The sequence below is a fragment of the Lissotriton vulgaris genome, chromosome 5, assembly GCF_964263255.1.
Source record: "Lissotriton vulgaris chromosome 5, aLisVul1.2, whole genome shotgun sequence".
In the NCBI taxonomy this organism is placed as follows: domain Eukaryota; kingdom Metazoa; phylum Chordata; class Amphibia; order Caudata; family Salamandridae; genus Lissotriton; species Lissotriton vulgaris.
In genome coordinates, this window is record NC_141693.1 from 785797803 (window position 1) to 785815596 (window position 17794).

Consider the following 17794-nt stretch of genomic DNA (forward strand, 5'->3'; position numbering starts at 1 on the left):
AACTGCAGGACTTGAAAGAAGACGAAGGGATGGGGTTTCACATCAAGGTCAATGACACCTTCACGTTTGCGGGTGCTTCGATCTATCGCCCCCCCGGGCCCATATAAGGGCTTTTTGGAAAGTATCGGAGAGGCCTTTAGTAATCTTGTACTTCGGTTTTCTAATTTCACTGTACTTGGGGTCATTAATATCCATCTCGGTTCCCCTACAGATGTTGCAGCTACTTCGTTTAGAGACACTATGGATGTACTGGGACTAGTTACTCTTACCACACAGTCCATGCATAAGGCGGGTCATACCATAGACTGTATATCTTCCAATCTAGCCATACTCAAGGTCGAGCACCCTAAAATCCAAACATGGACAGATCATGCGCGGATACCTTTCAATCTCCTGCTTGAGGGCACTGCGAAGGGCAAGCTGTCAGGAAAAAACACCCAGGCTAGAAACGAAGGGTGGAAAGCTATCATGAGCCACCCGGAATTGACTGCAATGGCCAGTGATCGCAGGCCCCATTTAGTAGGTAATCTGGAAACGGACAATAACATTTTCAGGGGATGGATGTCCGAGATTAAAGCTAAGGTGGGTCCTATGAAAAGTGGAAATAGGCCAGCCCATAAGAGACTATCATCTCCTTGGTTTGATCAGTCACTTAAAATAAAACAAAGGGAGGTACGGAGAGCCGAACGAAAATGGCGGAAAGACTATCGTGATGACGAGCACTGTAATTATAAAATAGCTAGGAGTTCATATCACGCACTCATTAAACAAGCAAAAATTAAATTCTACACTGCAGCAGTAGAATCGTCAAACAACAAACAAAAAGCCATCTTTAAGATTGTAAATAGCTTTAATAATCCAAGGATATTAGTGCAAGAAATCCCGCCCTCTGAGAGTCTCTGTAACACTATTGCAGACTACTTTGAGGAAAAAATACAGGGCCTCACGAAGGACTTTGCAGTCCCTGCCATGGAGTCAGGAGAAGGGAACAGCATGGGGAATGGTCCTGTGGACCAGTTGGCGATCTTTCGGCCAATTAGCCTGGAGGACACCTATAGGGCAATACTGACGGCTAAATCAGGATCACCATTTGATCCGTGTCCCCCCGCGTTCGTACATTCGATCGTTGACGTTATCAACAAAATTGTAAATACCTCACTAGCCACAGCTAAAATCCCTTTAGAATGGAAATTAGCAGCGGTCAAACCCCTGCAGAAAAAACTGTTGTCTGACCCCACTATATTATCCAACCTCCGGCCAATTTCATTATTCCCTGTATTATGTAAGATCACAGAGTCTTTCGTAAACAAGCAAATCACACAGTTCCTGGAGGATAGCGAGGCCTGGCACCCTAACCAATCAGGCATTAGAGCACATCACTCAACTGAGTCAGCTCTCCTGTTTACCACCGATACAATCCGTATGGCCCTTGACCAGGGTAAGAAGGCTGTACTCATTTTATTAGATCTGTCGGCAGCCTTCGACACGGTCTCACATACTATCTTGATTGACCAGCTAGTAACATCTGGCATTACTGGTAGGGTCCTGGAATGGATCAAGAACTTTTTGAGTTGCAGGAGACAAGTGGTCACCCTGGGCGATTTCTGCTCGAAGGAAAAATTACTCACGACTGGAGTACCACAAGGGTCTAGTCTGAGCCCGACATTGTTTAATGTGTACACTACCCCTCTGATCAGGCTGATATCATCATTTGGCATTGAAGTGGTCGCATATGCCGATGACATGCAACTAATCCTGGTCCTTGATAAAGATACTCAGGACTGGGAAGAAAATCCTAAATGTTGCCTCACGGCCACTTTCGATTGGATGGGGAAGAACCATTTGAAATGTAATACGGGCAAGACAGAGATCATGCCAATGGGCTCACAAAACGACTTTGTCCCCAAACTATGGTGGCCGGAGAAGGCAGAGATACCACCTCACACCACCAATTCTGCTCGTAATTTGGGGATCAACTTTGACACTGCCCTGTCTTTCAAGCAACAAGCACTGACAGTAGTTGGGACCTGCTTCGGGATCATCAAGGGATTAAGGAAGTTTTTCGATCTACTTCCTCTGGCTGCTAGGAAGACGGTAACGGTCGCCCTTGTGACATGAAGGATAGACTATTGTAATAGCCTATACGCAGGGACAAACAAAGTAGTTACTCATAAACTCCAGATGGTGCAACATGCAGCAGCTAGGCTAGTGCTGAAATGGCCAAGGAGATCATCAGCATCCGCGGCATTAAAAATTTTGCACTGGCTACCAATAATCAAACGGGTCCTTTTTAAGATCCTGATTATCACCTTTAGAGCCGTTCACTCCCAAGGGCCGAAATATCTATGGGGGAAGTTCTCTAGGTACCGACCTCAACGTACCTTGAGGTCCTCAAGTGCTATCCTTCTGTCGGTCCCAGCTTTCAGACATAGCACAAGAGGAGGTAAATCACTGCCAGCCGTAGGCTCAAAAGCCTGGAACACTCTTCCTCCTCAACTCCGGGCACTGGAGCGGGAATCCGAATTTCGAAAGGCTCTGAAAACCTGGGTTTTTAATTTACAGGATACCTGCGCTAGAGCACTAGTGTGACAGGGGGACTAACCACCACAAGAAGCCTGACCGTGTGACAGATCTTGGTCAGCAATGGGCGCCTAGATGCTCCATGGAGCGACAACCGCGCGGTATAAATGCAATATTACATTACATTACATATGCAATTTAGCAATGATTAGCAATGGTAACGTGCCCAGAGTCCTAATGAAAACAAAAACCGGTCAGAAAAAATAGGAGGAAGAAGGAAAGGCTTTAAGGATAACCCTGCAAAAAGGGCCATTTCCAAAACACCAGCTATGGTAGCTTATCACCACCTCTGGTAGAGAAAATATCCACCAATGGTTTATAGTCCGTCCTCAATTCAAATGACTTCCTCCCACACAAAAGCTTTAACCCCTTCCATGCTGATGACGGCCCCCAGCCGTCATGCACTACGGTGCTCGTGTGCTGATGACGGCTGGGGGCCGTCATAAACCCGCCCATTTGCGATTCTGCCGCACAGGCGCAGAATCGCGGCCGCATGGAAGGGGTTAAAGTGAATGAAAGCCCACCAACAAGCTAGCACCTCTTTCTCAATAACATTTTCAGTCCCTTTAATAGTTTGGTATTTGAATCCTACAACCCACTCAACATCATCCACTTATTGCATTAACAATGCTTCACACCATATGCTTTTCCATAAGTCACAATAATGGTGTGATCCCTCATATCATAAGGTTTCAACTTTTAAGTTTTAATTGTCTTGGTATTGAAAAACCTACAAATTTGCTTTTCAGCACTGTGAGGCCTACTTCTCCCATTGGATAATATTAAGTATCTTATTACAGTACCTACTTTTGTTTGAGAGCGGGTAGAAAAGCCATGTTTGGTAACAAGTTAATTGTCATTTAAAATCTTCTTTTATGGGAACGTTGGATTTTAAATCACTATTCTAAAAATGACATTGTTAAAAATAAAGTTGCTATTTTCCTATCTTAACCATTTGGTGCCTGCAGCATGTTTCCTGGGTCACTTGACTAGGTGAAGTAGCAGTATGTCTTTGTATATTTCTCACAGACAGCCACAAAAGAGAGACTGGGTGTTGGCAGGATGGGCAATCCAAGGCAGGATTGGGAGGTGGAGCTGTGCACAGCCCTACTTGCACTTTATGATGCATACATTGATTTGTGAAAAAGCATCACTACTTCAAGACCCTGAAAAACATTCTTCTTTAACAGTGCTCATAAAACTCTTCTCTTCACTGAAAAATGCTCCACAAATTTGGCATAGTATTCTGCAATACCAAGAAAAGAATGCAACTGTTCTTTATTTTTAGGACTTGGTGCCCATTCATTAGTGTGAAAAAACTTATGTTTGGGCTTCATACTGCTGCCTGAAATCAAATGTCCTACATATTCCACTTTTGGCACTCAGACTTGCATTGATTTATACCTATATTCCAACCTACCTACTTAGAATATCAAGAACTTTACTCAAAACTACATCATACTAATGCAAATCCTTTCGCCAAACAAGGATGTTATTCTGAAAATATCTAACATTTTCAACTGCTTTGAACAGTTTCTGCATAGCTCTTTGAATGACTATAGAAGCATACCCAAATGGCATCCTAATTAATTTATGCATGCCCCCTGGAGTTATGAAGGATGTCATATGACGGGAAGATGGGTGAAGCCTAATCCAGAGAGAAGCATTAGACAGGTCAAGAGTAGTAAACATGCTTCAATGCCTGTAGAAACTAACATTTAAGTTTTATTGGGAATGGGGAGCTGATCTACCCAAATGTCATTACTTAAATCATGAAGAGCAGTGTAGATTCATATTCTTCCATCAGGCTGCCATGCTATGACCACAAGACTTACCTAGTCAGCAGATTTAGCTGGCTCAATAATAACACACTTAACAAATTGACTCAATTCTCCAAGTAAAGAAGGTCTAATATAGCCAATGGCATGTTCTGTACTTTCTGTACTTTCAGTATGGCACAATATTTTACAATGATATTGTGACAAAACCCTCACAAGCATTTCATGTTAATCAGTAAAAAAATATGGTAGCTAATTTATCATCTAACAACTTTTCTTCCACATCTTATGCAAGCAGCATTTGATTCGGGTGATTAGGGTTCAACATGATTCCTTTTTTACATATTTTTTATTGAAGTTTTACAACATACAAGAAGATACAGCTGACAGTTCTCGCCCATAAAGGGAGCTCATACCCCATGGAAATTGACAAGAGTACTATGAGTTTGTGTTTTGGAAGCTTTGTGGCTATGTTTATTGCAGCTGAGCCAGTGGGTGGGGGTTTATTTTACGGTAGCTATTAGGTTTAAGCAATGGTCCATTTGCCAGAAAGAGACAAACAGTCTATTGCACAAGACAAAACTGGTCGTACCATTAGAGCTTTATGTTTAGAAACAGTATGGATGATAAGCAGGAACTTAACAGAGTGTAAATTAACATGATTCCTAACCATTCTCTTGTCCTTCCAACCTAACAGACTTGTAGCCAAGCTTACTACCTACACTTTATCATTTGAATATTGACTCTTTAGAGTTATCTGTCTCACAACATCCAGTAATAAGTAATTCCACTCTGTAATAAACCACAGGATTCATATTGGTCTTCACAACTTTTTTTTTTCAAACTGTTCTCATTAATTAACATAAATGGTTAGCATGAATTCCGCCAAACTTCCAATTCCACATCACAAATGCATATAACAACTAGGAGGATGATAACATTCACCTATACTCAGAACAAATTGTTTCTTACCTGTTGGCGTAGTTTTGCAGCTTGAAGACTTTCTGGATTCACTATGCTGTGCATTATTCTGTGGTCTAATGGTTGGGTCCGGAATCGTAGTATTTTTTATTTTTTTTCGTTGCCCAGGTGGGCGTCGACGTCCCACCATTTGGTGTCCTCCCGTGACGTCAGTGCGCTTCCCCCCGGAAGCTCCCATCTTTGGGCCCCATCTTCGGATTCTTTTTTTCTTGTTTTTGTGTCCAGTTTATTTTATCCTTTTCCATTCTTCTCAAGCCCTTCTTTCATTTAAAGGAACTGTAATTGTGTCTCTTAAAGAGTCTGATTATTGTATAATGTTCATATTTTCTTCCCTTCCTGCCTCATCTTTCTGGCGGAGTTGGGTGGGTTTTCTAGTGAATCCAGAAAGTCTTCAAGCTGCAAAACTACACCGACAGGTAAGAAACTATTCGTTTTGCAGTGTGCATCTTTCTGGATTCACTATGATGTGCATAGACTTTGTAGCGGTTTGTTATGTTTGTGGCGGCTGGGTGGAAGATAAGCGTTGGTTTTTGAATATATGTTGAAGCACTTTTTGTCCTAATTGTGCTTCCTTGTTCATTTGTATATCCACGCAGTAGTGCTTGGTGAACGTGTGCACTGAAGCCCATGTTGCCGCCAGGCAGATGTCTTGGATTGGTGTGTTTGCAGGAAAGCTATTGTCGCTTTTTTCCTGGTAGAGTGGGCTTGTGCCCCTCCTAGTACTTCTTGACTGCCTGTTTGTGGCAGACTTGGATAGTTTGTGCGATCCATCATGCAATGGTGCCTTTTTTTACTGGTCTTCCCAGGAAACTGCTTACGAAGGACACGAAGAACTGCTTAGTTTTCCTGTGATCTTTAGTTCTTTCAATATAATGCATTACTGCCCTTCTAGCGTCTAGAGTGTGCAGTGCCCTCTCCGCGCTTGTGGATGGTTTTTGAAAGAAATGTGGTATCTAATTTGTTTGGTTCATGTGGAACCTTGACACCACGTTTGGCGTAAACTGCAGTGGTTCCCAAACTTTTGACTCCTGAGGACCCCCATTGAGTCACCACCGGAAGCCGGGGACCCCCAGGCAATTTGTATGATTTAAATTTCAAACATTAAAGTAGTAATTCTCAAAAAATAAACAAATGTGCACACTTTTTGCGACGTTATGGCGATAGAGGCTTCGCCTTCTTTACAAGGCTGCGATGAGCCATATAACATGGCTTAATGTTGCCTTTTAAATAAGGCCCCCTGTCACGCAATGCTAAGCGTGAAAGGGGTGGACAGTGGGTGTTGCAGTCGGTGTTCCACCGCAACACCCATTGATTTTGACACTGCCCCTTATTTACAAGGGCAGCATAAATAGGAGACAGCACTAAAATTAAGACCAGGGAAAGCCAGGTCTTAACTTGGCAAAACGAGGAGCAATCATTTATTTCTCCTCGTTTTTGCTTTCTCCATGTGGCTTGCCTTGTACAGCACACATGGAAAAAGCAAAACGCCTTGGATCATTTATATTCAGAAAGGTGACCGTTCCTGCACATAAACAATCTTTTAAAAAAATTACATTTTGTAACTTCAATGTGTGCTGCATTAAGCAGCACACATAGCAGTGACAAAACAGCATTTCAAGATTGTTTATGTGCAGGAAGGGGGACCTTCCTGTACATAAAGAATCTTTCCCTGCATGCACACACCCTTGCACTATGGTGCAAGGGTGCCTGAATTGGTGCTACACTGCTAAGTGTAGCACCAGCACTGGGGGAAGCGCAGGGCTGCACCATATTCTTGTAAATATGGTGAAGCTCTGCGTTTCTGAAGTGGCAGAGCCTATCGTTAAGCCAAGGAGGCTAACGACACGCTCCGCCACTTCTGTTGTAAATATCCCCCTTAGTATATCATATTCAAAGAATTTGCAGAAAACAAAACAATTTAATGGGAAGGTTGGTGCTGCCACTCTGTGACTAACTTTTAATTGGTTGGTTTTATTTCGCCGTATAGGGCTCCTGCTCCCGCCAGGGTCAGACTGGAAACCCAAAGCAGCCCTGGCAAATGTTTTCAAACCAGTCGCTATACGGTGCGCACCAAGTGCAGTGAGTGAGCCTGACCACTACAAAGGGGGCTTTGGAAGGCTCTCCCCCAAAAAAATTTAGGAAACAGTGGTGCATTCTAAAAGACAGTTATCATTATATATTAAATTGTATTAGCTTTTAACGAATAGTAAATAAGGACTTTGCTCTGCACTAGGATACGACAATCTTTGGTGGGGTTCTTCAACGATTCCTTATTATAAGCCTTCAACAGTTCCCCTCATCTCTCCATATCCTCTCCATCACATGCATTTCATTTGTTTTATAGCATCTCGCATATCATTGTAGGATGTCAGAGCACTTTACATCACACACATATAGAGACAATGAATCATACGTGTAAATCAGTGTATAGAAAATGTTACACAAGGCAAAGGGTACTACAAGGTGTAGGATTCACAGGTCATTCATACTGGTAGGCATTTTTAAAGAGTACTTGGTCTAGAGAAGCACAAACTTGGGATTTAGAACATCACCCAGTTGTTAGCATTGACTTTAACAATAAAAATGTATTTCCGCCCAAATAAACCTTTTTAGCAGCATCAGGATAATGAAAGACTGGGGAAAAACATAAGTTACTACCTTCTACCATGCAGTTTGCAGGCAGCTCTTTATAGGTCACTGTGCAAGATTACGCTTGTCACTTATGAACTGCACAGTAACAAAAGAATCTTTGTGACAAAAGCAGTGTAATACACTCCCCTATGCACATAAAATACTGTTTTTTAAACTGCATGGGTCACGTTCTTTGCAGTAGGGATATTAACTCTCTGTGCTACATTAGAAAACTCAAAGCTGCCACTGGACAAAACTCCCATCTCTCCTGCAAGTGCATTAATCACTGGCTTTATTTTGACATTTTTATTGCTGCTCGAAAACTGCTAATTAGACAAGGAACCTTGCAGTGCTTTTAAAACTGCCTCCTGCGGACCCCCTGGGAATGTGTCACGGACCCCTGGGGCCCGCGGACCACCGTTTGGGAAACACTTGTGTAAAGTGTAGGTCTGTTCAAATTACCACCCTGTCATTGTGTATTTGAATGTAGGGTTCTAGTAATGTTAGCGCTTGTAGCTCGCTTTCCCTGCATAGCGAGGTGATTGCTACCAGAAAGGCTGTCTTCATTGTGAGCATCTGTTGTGAGGCCTTGTGGATGGGTACAAAAGGTGCTTTCATAAGCCCTGTTAGAACTATATTAAGGTTCCATGCCGGCGGCTGCATCCTCTTTAGGGGGTGATCTTTTTAGCCCCTTCTAGGAATCTCTTTACTACCGGGGATGTAAAAAAGCTCTTTACAGTCTCCCCTCTTGTGTAGGCTACTATTGTTGCTAGGTCTACTCTCAGCGAGGTACAGATTAGGTTTGTTTTTAGCAAGTGTGTTAAATATTTTAGCACTGTTGATAGTTGTAGGCCTCCTTGCCTCCCGCAGCACGCGCAGTGTGCTCCCTGGGAGTTTTAGGTGTGCAAACTCTACATCTTCAGGAGCCAGGCTGCTAGGCAGAGGCTCTCTGAGTGAAGCACCCTCTCGTTTTGCATGGAGAGTAAGTCTTTTCTTTTTGCAAACTTTTGTGGTGGGCCCTGCGCCATTTCCACTATTTGTGAGAACCAGGACTGTCTGGCCCACTGTGGTGCTACCAGAATCAGTGTCATGCTACTGGTTCTGCATTTACTGAGCACTCTGTGTATCAGTGGTATAGGGGGGAAAAGCGTAGGCAAATGTCTTCAACCAGCTTATCCATAGGGCATTCACCTGGGATTGTTCCCTTGGTTGTCTGGATGCGAAGTATTGGCATTTTGCATTCTGGTGTGTTGCAAATAGGTCTATTTTTGGGGTCCCCCACTTCCTGAATAGCTTTTGCATTTCGTGTGGATTGAGCTCCCACTCGTGGGATGCTTATGTCTGACGCCACGTTGTCCTTTCCTGGTAGGTGTGTTGCCAGGAGGTCTATTTCTAGTGGGATGGCCCACCTCTATATCTCCTGGTTGGATAGTGCTACTGATTGTGTTCCTCCCTGTTTGTTGATGTAGAACATAGTTGTGGTGTTGTCGGTTTGTATCAAAACTCTCTGTCTGTACAGTTGTTTCTGGAAGGCTTTTAGGGCAAGGAACACGGTCTTTAGTTCCAGGTAGTTGATATGTCTGATCTCATCTGTTGGAGTCCACAGACACCTCACCTTGAGCTGGTTCATGTGTGCTCCCCATCCCCTCTGGGATGCGTCTGTGGTGATGGTCACTGTTAGGTTTGGTGGTGTTAAAGGCTTCCCCCCTGTTTTATTATGTTCTCTTTGTTCCGCCATGCTATCTCCTCTTGCACTGCGGGCGTTACAACCACTTGATCTTCCCAACTCCCTGTATCTTGTGACCATTCTTGTTGGAGCCATTCTTGGAATGGTCTCATGTGGAGTCGTATATTGGGGACTAGGTGTATGCAGGGCGCCATAAGCCCCATGATTTTGCTCGTTGTCCTAACTGTCAGAGCTTGCCCCTTCTGGTATTGATGGGTCTCCTTCACCTGGGCAAGTGTTCTCTTGTCTCTGGGGAACACCTTGCTCTGAATGACGTTGATCTGTGCGCCCATGAAGATCTTCACCTGTTTTGGTTCCATTGAGGATTTCCCCCAGTGTATTGAGAATCCCAGTTCTGTCAGTGTCTGTGTGACCCGCTGTGCATGTAGTTAGCATTGTTTGTAGGAACTTGCCTTTATTAGCCAGTCGTCGAGGTAGGGGTATACATGAATCCCTTCTCTCCGTAGGTGCACTGCTACAGCTGAGAGGCATTTTGTGAAGACCCTTGGTGCGGATTTTAGTCCGAAGGCTAGGGTAGTGAACTGGTAGTGCGCTTTGTTGAAGGCAAATCTTAGTAGATGGTTGTGTTGTCTGTTCATGGGAATGTGTAGGTCGGCGTCTTTGAGGTCTATGGTGGACATAAAATCTCCATCCCTTATTTGAGGAATAACCTCCTGTAGGAATGTCATTTTTAATTTTTGAGTCTTTATTTATTGGTTTAGGAACCGTAGGTCCAGGACGGGTCTTAACGTCTCCTACACCTTTGGTACGAGGAAGTAGTTTGAGTACACTCCCTTGTTTCTTTCTTTGACTGGCACTGTTTCTATCGCCTCCTTGTGGAGGAGTTCTTGTGCTTCCTGTAGTAGGAGCGCTAGTTCTTTTGCAGAGCGTGCCTTGCTTTTGGCCTCCTGTTTGGTGGCTTCTTTTCCAGTTCTATACAGTATCCAAAATGTATGATGTTCAGTATCCATTTGTCTGTTATTTTCTTCCACTCCTGGAAGAAGTGCCGTCTGCCTCCTACTGGTGTTACGTGTTCTCTGATCCCTGATTTGAGTGTGTGTAATAATTTTTTGGGTCTTTTGTCATGCCCCTCCCCCAGAGGTGTTGTGTGAGTGGGCACCTTCGGTGCAGCGGAGTCACTTTGAAGTGGGTTGCTGGCCCACTCTTCTTGTTTGTCCTTGTCCATTTGATCGCCTGCGAATGGACTGCTTCCTAGGCTGGTACCACCAGGTTTGCTGCTGCTGCCCCTGCTGCGCTTGGTTGTTGCCCTGCTATGTTGGTTGGAATGTCTGGTGTGACGTTCCCGGCTGGTTTCCCCATCTTCCGTTTGGTGGCCATGTTGGGGTGCCCCTTCTCATACCGCTGAACTGCAACGCTCCCATGGACCTTGCAGTTTCATTCTCCATCTTCAGCTGCATTAGTTTTCCATCTACTGGCGCTCCAAACAGCGTTTCCCCATTGAAGGGTGTGTTTAGAATATTATTCTGGACTTCTGGCTTGAAATCCGGAATTCTCAGTCAGGCATGCCTCCTTTTTGTTATCCCAATCATCATGAGCTTACTGGATGCGTCTGCCGCATCCAGCACGGATTTGAAGCAGAAGTTTGCCATGTTCTTGCCTTCCTCCACCAGGTGTGCTGCTCTCTGCCGGTACTGTTCAGGGAGGTGTTTGAGTAGTTGTCCAACCTCCTCCCAATGCTGGTACGTATGCCTGTTGAGTAAGGCATTAGATTTAGCAATGCACCAGTGAATTGCTGCATTCCTCTCTATTTTCCTTCCTGTGAGGTCTATCCTCTTACTTTTTTTGTCTGGGGGTGGCCCTGAGTTTGGAATGTTGGCCCTCTTTCTGGCTGTTGCCGCAATGCTGGAGTCAGCCGTGATGGATACCTGGATGTGTGGTGAGTCCTTAGAGGAAAGTTTATATTTTTTCTCTGTCCTAGGTGTGACAGAACTGCAGGTTGATGGCTCCTTGAATGTTTCCCTGCCCTGGTCCAGGACACTTGGGAGCATGAGCAGGAATTGGCTCCTAGTTTGAGTGGGGAGCAGGGTGTCTAAGAGGAAGCAGGTGTTTGGTTTCTCTTCCTCTAGTTTCACCCCATATGCTGCAGCTGCATTCTTGATGACCATATTGTAGATGCCAATGTCGTCTGGCGGCGAAGGCCTTGAAGGATATGTTTCTACGACCTCTTCCGGTTTTTCGGCATCGAGGTCCTGCCAATCCAGGTCCTATGCCACAGAGGATGCCGACCCCAGGCTTGTCTGTTGGTCTTCCTCGCCTTCTCCCTCATCATAATTTAAGCCCTCTTCCTCCTGCTGATCTGCAGGCTCTGGAGTTTTCAGCGGTTCTTCGGCAACAAACTCCTCTTCGTCCTCGACTTCAACAATCATCGTGGGCTTCGAAGGGATGGTGTATTTCTTCATCTGTTCGTCGAAATCCTTCTTTCTCTGGAGGATACTGTCCATCTCAGCCCGAGCCTTCTCTTCTGTCTCTCCATTTCAGCGGCCTGTTCGGCGTTGAGGGTTTCAGCAGGTCTCTTCGATGTCGAAGTTGCCTTCGGGTATTTTTCCTTCGGCGTTGAGCGTGCCTTTTCGGGGACGTGCTTCGACGACCTAGGTTTATATTGGGTTTTCGTCGACTGTGAGTCCTTTTGAAGGATCCGCTGGGCTGTTTGTCCTTGGATGCAGCTGCGGCCCTCAATTGTTTCAGCGCCAGTGCTCCTTTCGAGGACTTTGACTCTGATTTTCTAGAGTCTGCTGGGGTTTTTGGGGTCGACGTCTCTCTTACCTTTGTCGACTTCGTATCGGTCTCTACGACCGTGTAGTCCTCTGGTCCCTTAGCGATGTTGTCCTCTTCTCCCCTGGAGAGGCCCAAGTCCTGTAGCAACGGAAGTTGACCTTGGCCTTGCATGTTGTAGTTGGTTATCTTCTGTCTTTACCTTACTCTGAGGGTCTTCGGAGTAAACGCAGAGCAGGCGTTGCAATCTTTGCTTTCATGGTTGATTTACAGACAGAGGTTGCAAACCGGGTGGTGGTCCTTCTGCGCCTACTTGTGATGGCAATTACAGCAACATTTGAAAAGTGTCTTGTCAATTCCTGCACTCACGGGGCCCTCTGTATGCGCATTCTTCTTTGGAAGTCGAAGTTTTTGATCTTCCTCTCCTTCTTCGTCGTCCCGGCTCTGTGATCTTGAGTATGAGATGTATTCTCCAACTTTTTTGGTGGTTTTCTGCTTTATCTTCTCCTTTTTCTCCCAAAACTCTGGAACCTCTCGGTGACGATCCAGACCCAACGGTGGAGAAAAGAATTTGAAGATGGCGCCCAAAGGTGGGAGCTTCCGGGGAAGGGCTCTGACGTCACGGGAAGACACCAAATGGTGGGGCGTCAACGTCCACCTTGGCTACGAAAAAAAAAATATACTAGAAGTTGCCTCAGAACCTTCCTACCGTCTACACGCAAATTAAGCTAACTTGCATTTGGGCAAGGAGAATTCTCCCCAACCAATCTCAAGATACGTTTCAAAAGCATCCCTCCAGTGTTCCAATGATAGAGGGTTTGCCAGGGGATGGAGTAAATGTAGGAGGAGCTCTAACAGAATCCATACTGAACAAAGATATGACCAATTATTTCACCTCAAAATGCGAAACTAATCCAAACTAGTAAAATGTATACAATTTCTAAAGTGACAAATTAAAATAAATTAAGTGGCCAATGTTGTCAATCAGGGTAAAGAGCTGTTGCTTTGAATTTTTAATTATTTTTTTGTTTTAACTGCTATTTCCAAAATACATTCTTCATTGTTTTTATTTTTCCTAAACAATATAATAACTGATCAGCAGTAAACCAACCAATTCTTACCGATAATCCAGTAGTGCTAGAAAAACATGATTTGTGGTAAAAGCATGAAGAGAATGGACCCTTTTTCATCTTTTTTCTGATAGCTTGCTTTGGTCTTTGTATCTTCCAGCGAACAGGGACGGGTGTGGAGCAGTACACAAGGTTAACAAGTGAATTACCTAGTGGCCATATAATGAGAAGAAAGAGAATGACACCAGGCCTACCAGTCATGCACTTGCCTGGCATCAGCATTGTACCTGCCTGATCTATGAAGTTCACATCAGGTATAACAGAGGTTTTCAGATTGGGGCCTACTGGATCGACCATTCTGATGGTTCTCTGGTCCTTTTCTTTTTTTCTGTGAATATATTACTTTGTTTTACGCCACGTGGAAGCCCCACAAAGCAACACATGCAGAGTATATACAAAATGTGTGCTTAAAGAAAAAAATCAGCTAATCTTCTTCAGCATGTACATCTCTGAGAACGACTGGTGAATGATGAAGCACTCGCTTGTAGTGATAATTCTGCATCCATGGAAGTATATTTTATAGTTCAGACTTTATTATTCGATGTGAATTAAGCATATAATTCTCGGCTAACCCCCACTTATATCAGAAACTGCCTTCATTAGAACATTCCCACATACCAAGCTCCATGTGAAATCAGAACTCTTTCACCATTCCATCCTCACTTGAGATAGATGCAGCACACTCAACTTGTGACTCACTGCAGTGGGCTACATATACTTCTAAATGTATGAACAAATGTTTTTCTTCAATTCATACAAAGACATATGTTAAGACAAACATTCCGTCTCCTGTTAAATTGACAACGACATGGCCTCCTATTTATGGAAATCACTTAGACAGCACCCTGGGAAGGACCACAAGAATGAGCCATGCCATCCACTCACCAACACCCGTGATCCCTTTGTTATCAGGTCTCCGGTCACTGTGAGCTCTGATGAATTCATGTTGGCTTGTAACCGATAAATCCATGGGTGTGTACACATCCAACGACTGAAACTGAGCGTAAATGCCAAGGGGAACTGTCAAATATAAAAAGAGAAGTACATTTCAGTGCATTGCCATTTGTCCATATCATCCCATATAACAGAATAAAAAATCATGGATGAAAGCATTGGCTAAATAGCAACAGGAACTGAGAGGGATTGCTAAATTGCACAAGTGCAAATCTGTTAACACATTTAGGGGTCTATTTACTAGAAAATGGCAGAGCGTGGTGCTATGCCAAAATTAGTTATGCTGTTCACCGTCAGTTTGAAAATGCAAGGATGCCCTGTATTTACAAGAATGCAGAATACCCCTGCATTCCACTTATTGCTGGTGCTACAGGAGCAGACTAGCACCAGCACAGGCACCATTTCACCATGTTGCAAGGGTGCCTGCGCTGCATGGGTGATTGTTTATGTGCAGGAAGGGACACCTTCCTGTGCTTAAACAATCTTTACAGGCGATTTGCTGTTTCTATGTGTGCTGAAGAACGCAGCACACATGGAAAGGGCAAAATACGAGGAGAAATGAAACATTTCTTCTTGTTTCTCCTGCTTAAGACCAGGTATTTCCTGGTGATATTTTTGGTGCTGCCCCATACCTTGTAAATATGGGGCAGCGTCAAAAAGCAAATGGATGTTGCGGCTGAACGCTAAGTGCTGCGTGAATAGGGGTATTCTTTACAAGGCGGTGTTAAGCCACATTATGTGGCTTAAAGCTGTCTTGTAAATAAGGCAAAGAACTTAACGCCACCTGAACATCGGAAAAAGTGACGTTCTGGTGGCGTAAAATCCTTGTAAATATGCCCTTTAGTGTTTCGAATGGTCATTGTACCGAGGGTACAAGTTTATAAATGTAATAACTTTATAGAACTACTACTCTGATAAGACTGCTTGAAAAAGTACTTCAAGTACTAGAATTCAGACTCTTTTGAAAATGGGCTGAAAAACAAAAAAGCTGAGAGGTTCACAGCCACATCCACCCCGGTGTTAAGCTTTGATAAAATATCACAAAAGTTGTAATTTTTCAAAATCTCACACCCAAATCTAAGCTGGGTAAACATGCCCAGAGCTCCAGTAAAAGGTGGCATGTTTGTGAAACTATTAAAAACTGGTATAATACAACTTGCCCACTCTGGCTTTCGCTTGAGAGTGTGTGTGAATAGCAGTCTTTACAGAATGTGTTCACATAAAGTTGAAACCTGTGTTTTAAAAACAACAAACAATTTTACTATGAATGAGAGATGCGCTTGTTGGTTCCTAGCATCTTAGTAAACATGCACATGGACCTTTTGAAACTGGCTCTTTTGTACATTTTCAAAGCAGAACATTTCACGAAAGAGATCATTTTTGTTCAGCCAACATGTGTGACCTCCTCAGCAGCATCCAGACCGCATAGTGCCACAGTCTTGGATTTAACCTGTAATAGATATTCACATACATTGGAGCTAAAGGAAATATTTGCTTTATACTGATAATTTGGCATATCCTTTAAACCTTCACATGACAGGCCTAACTACTAAAATAATCTGATTTGGAATCCTACATCTAAGCCTTGAGTAAGCCCCAGACCTCCGGACACTCAAGAGAGTGAAACACGTGGTGGCTGAACCATAATTGACTCACCATGATATGAAAATGTGGGTGCTGGATGTACTTAATGTAAGTTAAAAGACAACTATTGGTAGAAACCAACTTTTTTCTAGAAACTATCCTTTCTGACAGCCTAACAATATTATTTCGGAAAATACTTTCAGCATCAAAACTATTGAAATCTGTGTTTTAAAGTTCTTAATGCTTAGTGTTGGTACTCCACACTCTTTACCTGATAATTTATACCCCAGGTTTGAGGGTATGCCCAGTTAAAGAGTGCCATCATACACTCAATAAATTATTAGATTGATCAAGCCAATATGGAGTCACCTCAGCATTGAGGGTTACCATCTTTTGATGTAAAAGATTTCATGAGAGAGGCCATTATACTTTGGCAGTTACTCATTTCGCACTTACAAAATTATCCATAATAGGTAGTACATAACTGTGAAACTTAAGTCTGACGGTACTAAATTATTCCTATACTGACCTTGTAAAATTTTCTTTCAGTTTTGTCTTTCATCGAGCTATAAAAAAAATTAGAAAACTGGCCCAAAGATGGCCTTACACTCAAACACACAATGATATTATAGTCTCACTTTACAATGTGAAAAATCTGTTAAAGTCCTTATTTGAATATTTTTACGTAGAAAGCATGAACACAGATATGGGGCAATGGAACACTAAACATATATGTTGGGTAACTGAATGTTCCAAGATATTAGTCTTCAGTTAAGGATGAGGAGGTGGAGGGAGCCTCAACTTCGGAGGCTGGGGAAACAGTAAAGATCTCAAAGGTGATAGATGAGCTGCCCCTTGAAGAAATCATTCTTTACTTCCCATCTGAACTGCCGGAGTGATGGGCACCATCTCATGCATTTGATAACAGTAATTCCTCTAGTGCCTTTACAATACTAAATCATGGGAAAGGCCAAGCAAACCATGATTTTCCTATTTCATTTTCTAATTAACAAGGGTCAGGTGGGAGAGTATGCAGATTGCTTTTCAAAGCAGGTGCACTGCTTGGAAAGGTTTAGCTTCTTGTCTTGGACGTTGTGACTTTAAATCTGGTGACTTGATGGCTCTTTCTACTTCACCGACCTCCTGAGATGTTTCGTTTTTAAGACAAGTCGGTTAGTGTGAGTGAGTGGACTTTTGTATAGCGCATGGCTACCCGGAGGCATCCCAGCACTGTAGCAGGCCTGCGGATGAGGGGGAAAGCCCTTAAGGGAAGAGCCAGGTCTTCAGTTGTTTCCGGAAGGACAGGTGGTTGGGTTCTTTCCGGAGGGAGATGGGGAGGAAATTCCAAAGCTTGGCTGAGTTATATGAGAAGAGGTGGGCACCTGATCTGGCCCTCTTAATTTTTGGGACAACTGCCAGGTGGAGCTCAAAGCGAAGTCTTCTGGAGGCCTTGTATGGTCTAACTAGGGCCTTAATAAGAGGTGGGCCATTTCCTTTCAGGGATTTATGGGCCATGCATAGAGCCTTGAAGTAAATTCTCTCCTGTACCGGGAGCCAGTGAAGGAAGAGGAGAGCGCGTTTAGCTGAGCAGCGGTTGCTCGTTCCTGTGAGTAATCTGGCTCCCGAATTCTGCACAACCTGCAGCCTGGTGATCACTGAATTAGGGGCACCTAGATAGAGAGAATTACCCTGATCTA

The 17794-nt window shown here is 43.7% G+C and overlaps 1 protein-coding gene across 2 annotated transcripts in view; it reads right to left on the minus strand.

The window, feature by feature from the left end:
• PALD1 (phosphatase domain containing paladin 1) overlaps positions 1-17794 on the minus strand; it is a 1202673-nt gene that overhangs the window by 447332 nt on the left and 737547 nt on the right. For both annotated transcript variants that reach the window (XM_086922256.1, XM_086922257.1), the window contains exon 12: positions 14445-14579. In XM_086922256.1, coding sequence (XP_086778382.1) covers positions 14445-14579 — 135 coding nt within the window. The remainder of the gene's footprint in view (positions 1-14444; positions 14580-17794) is intronic.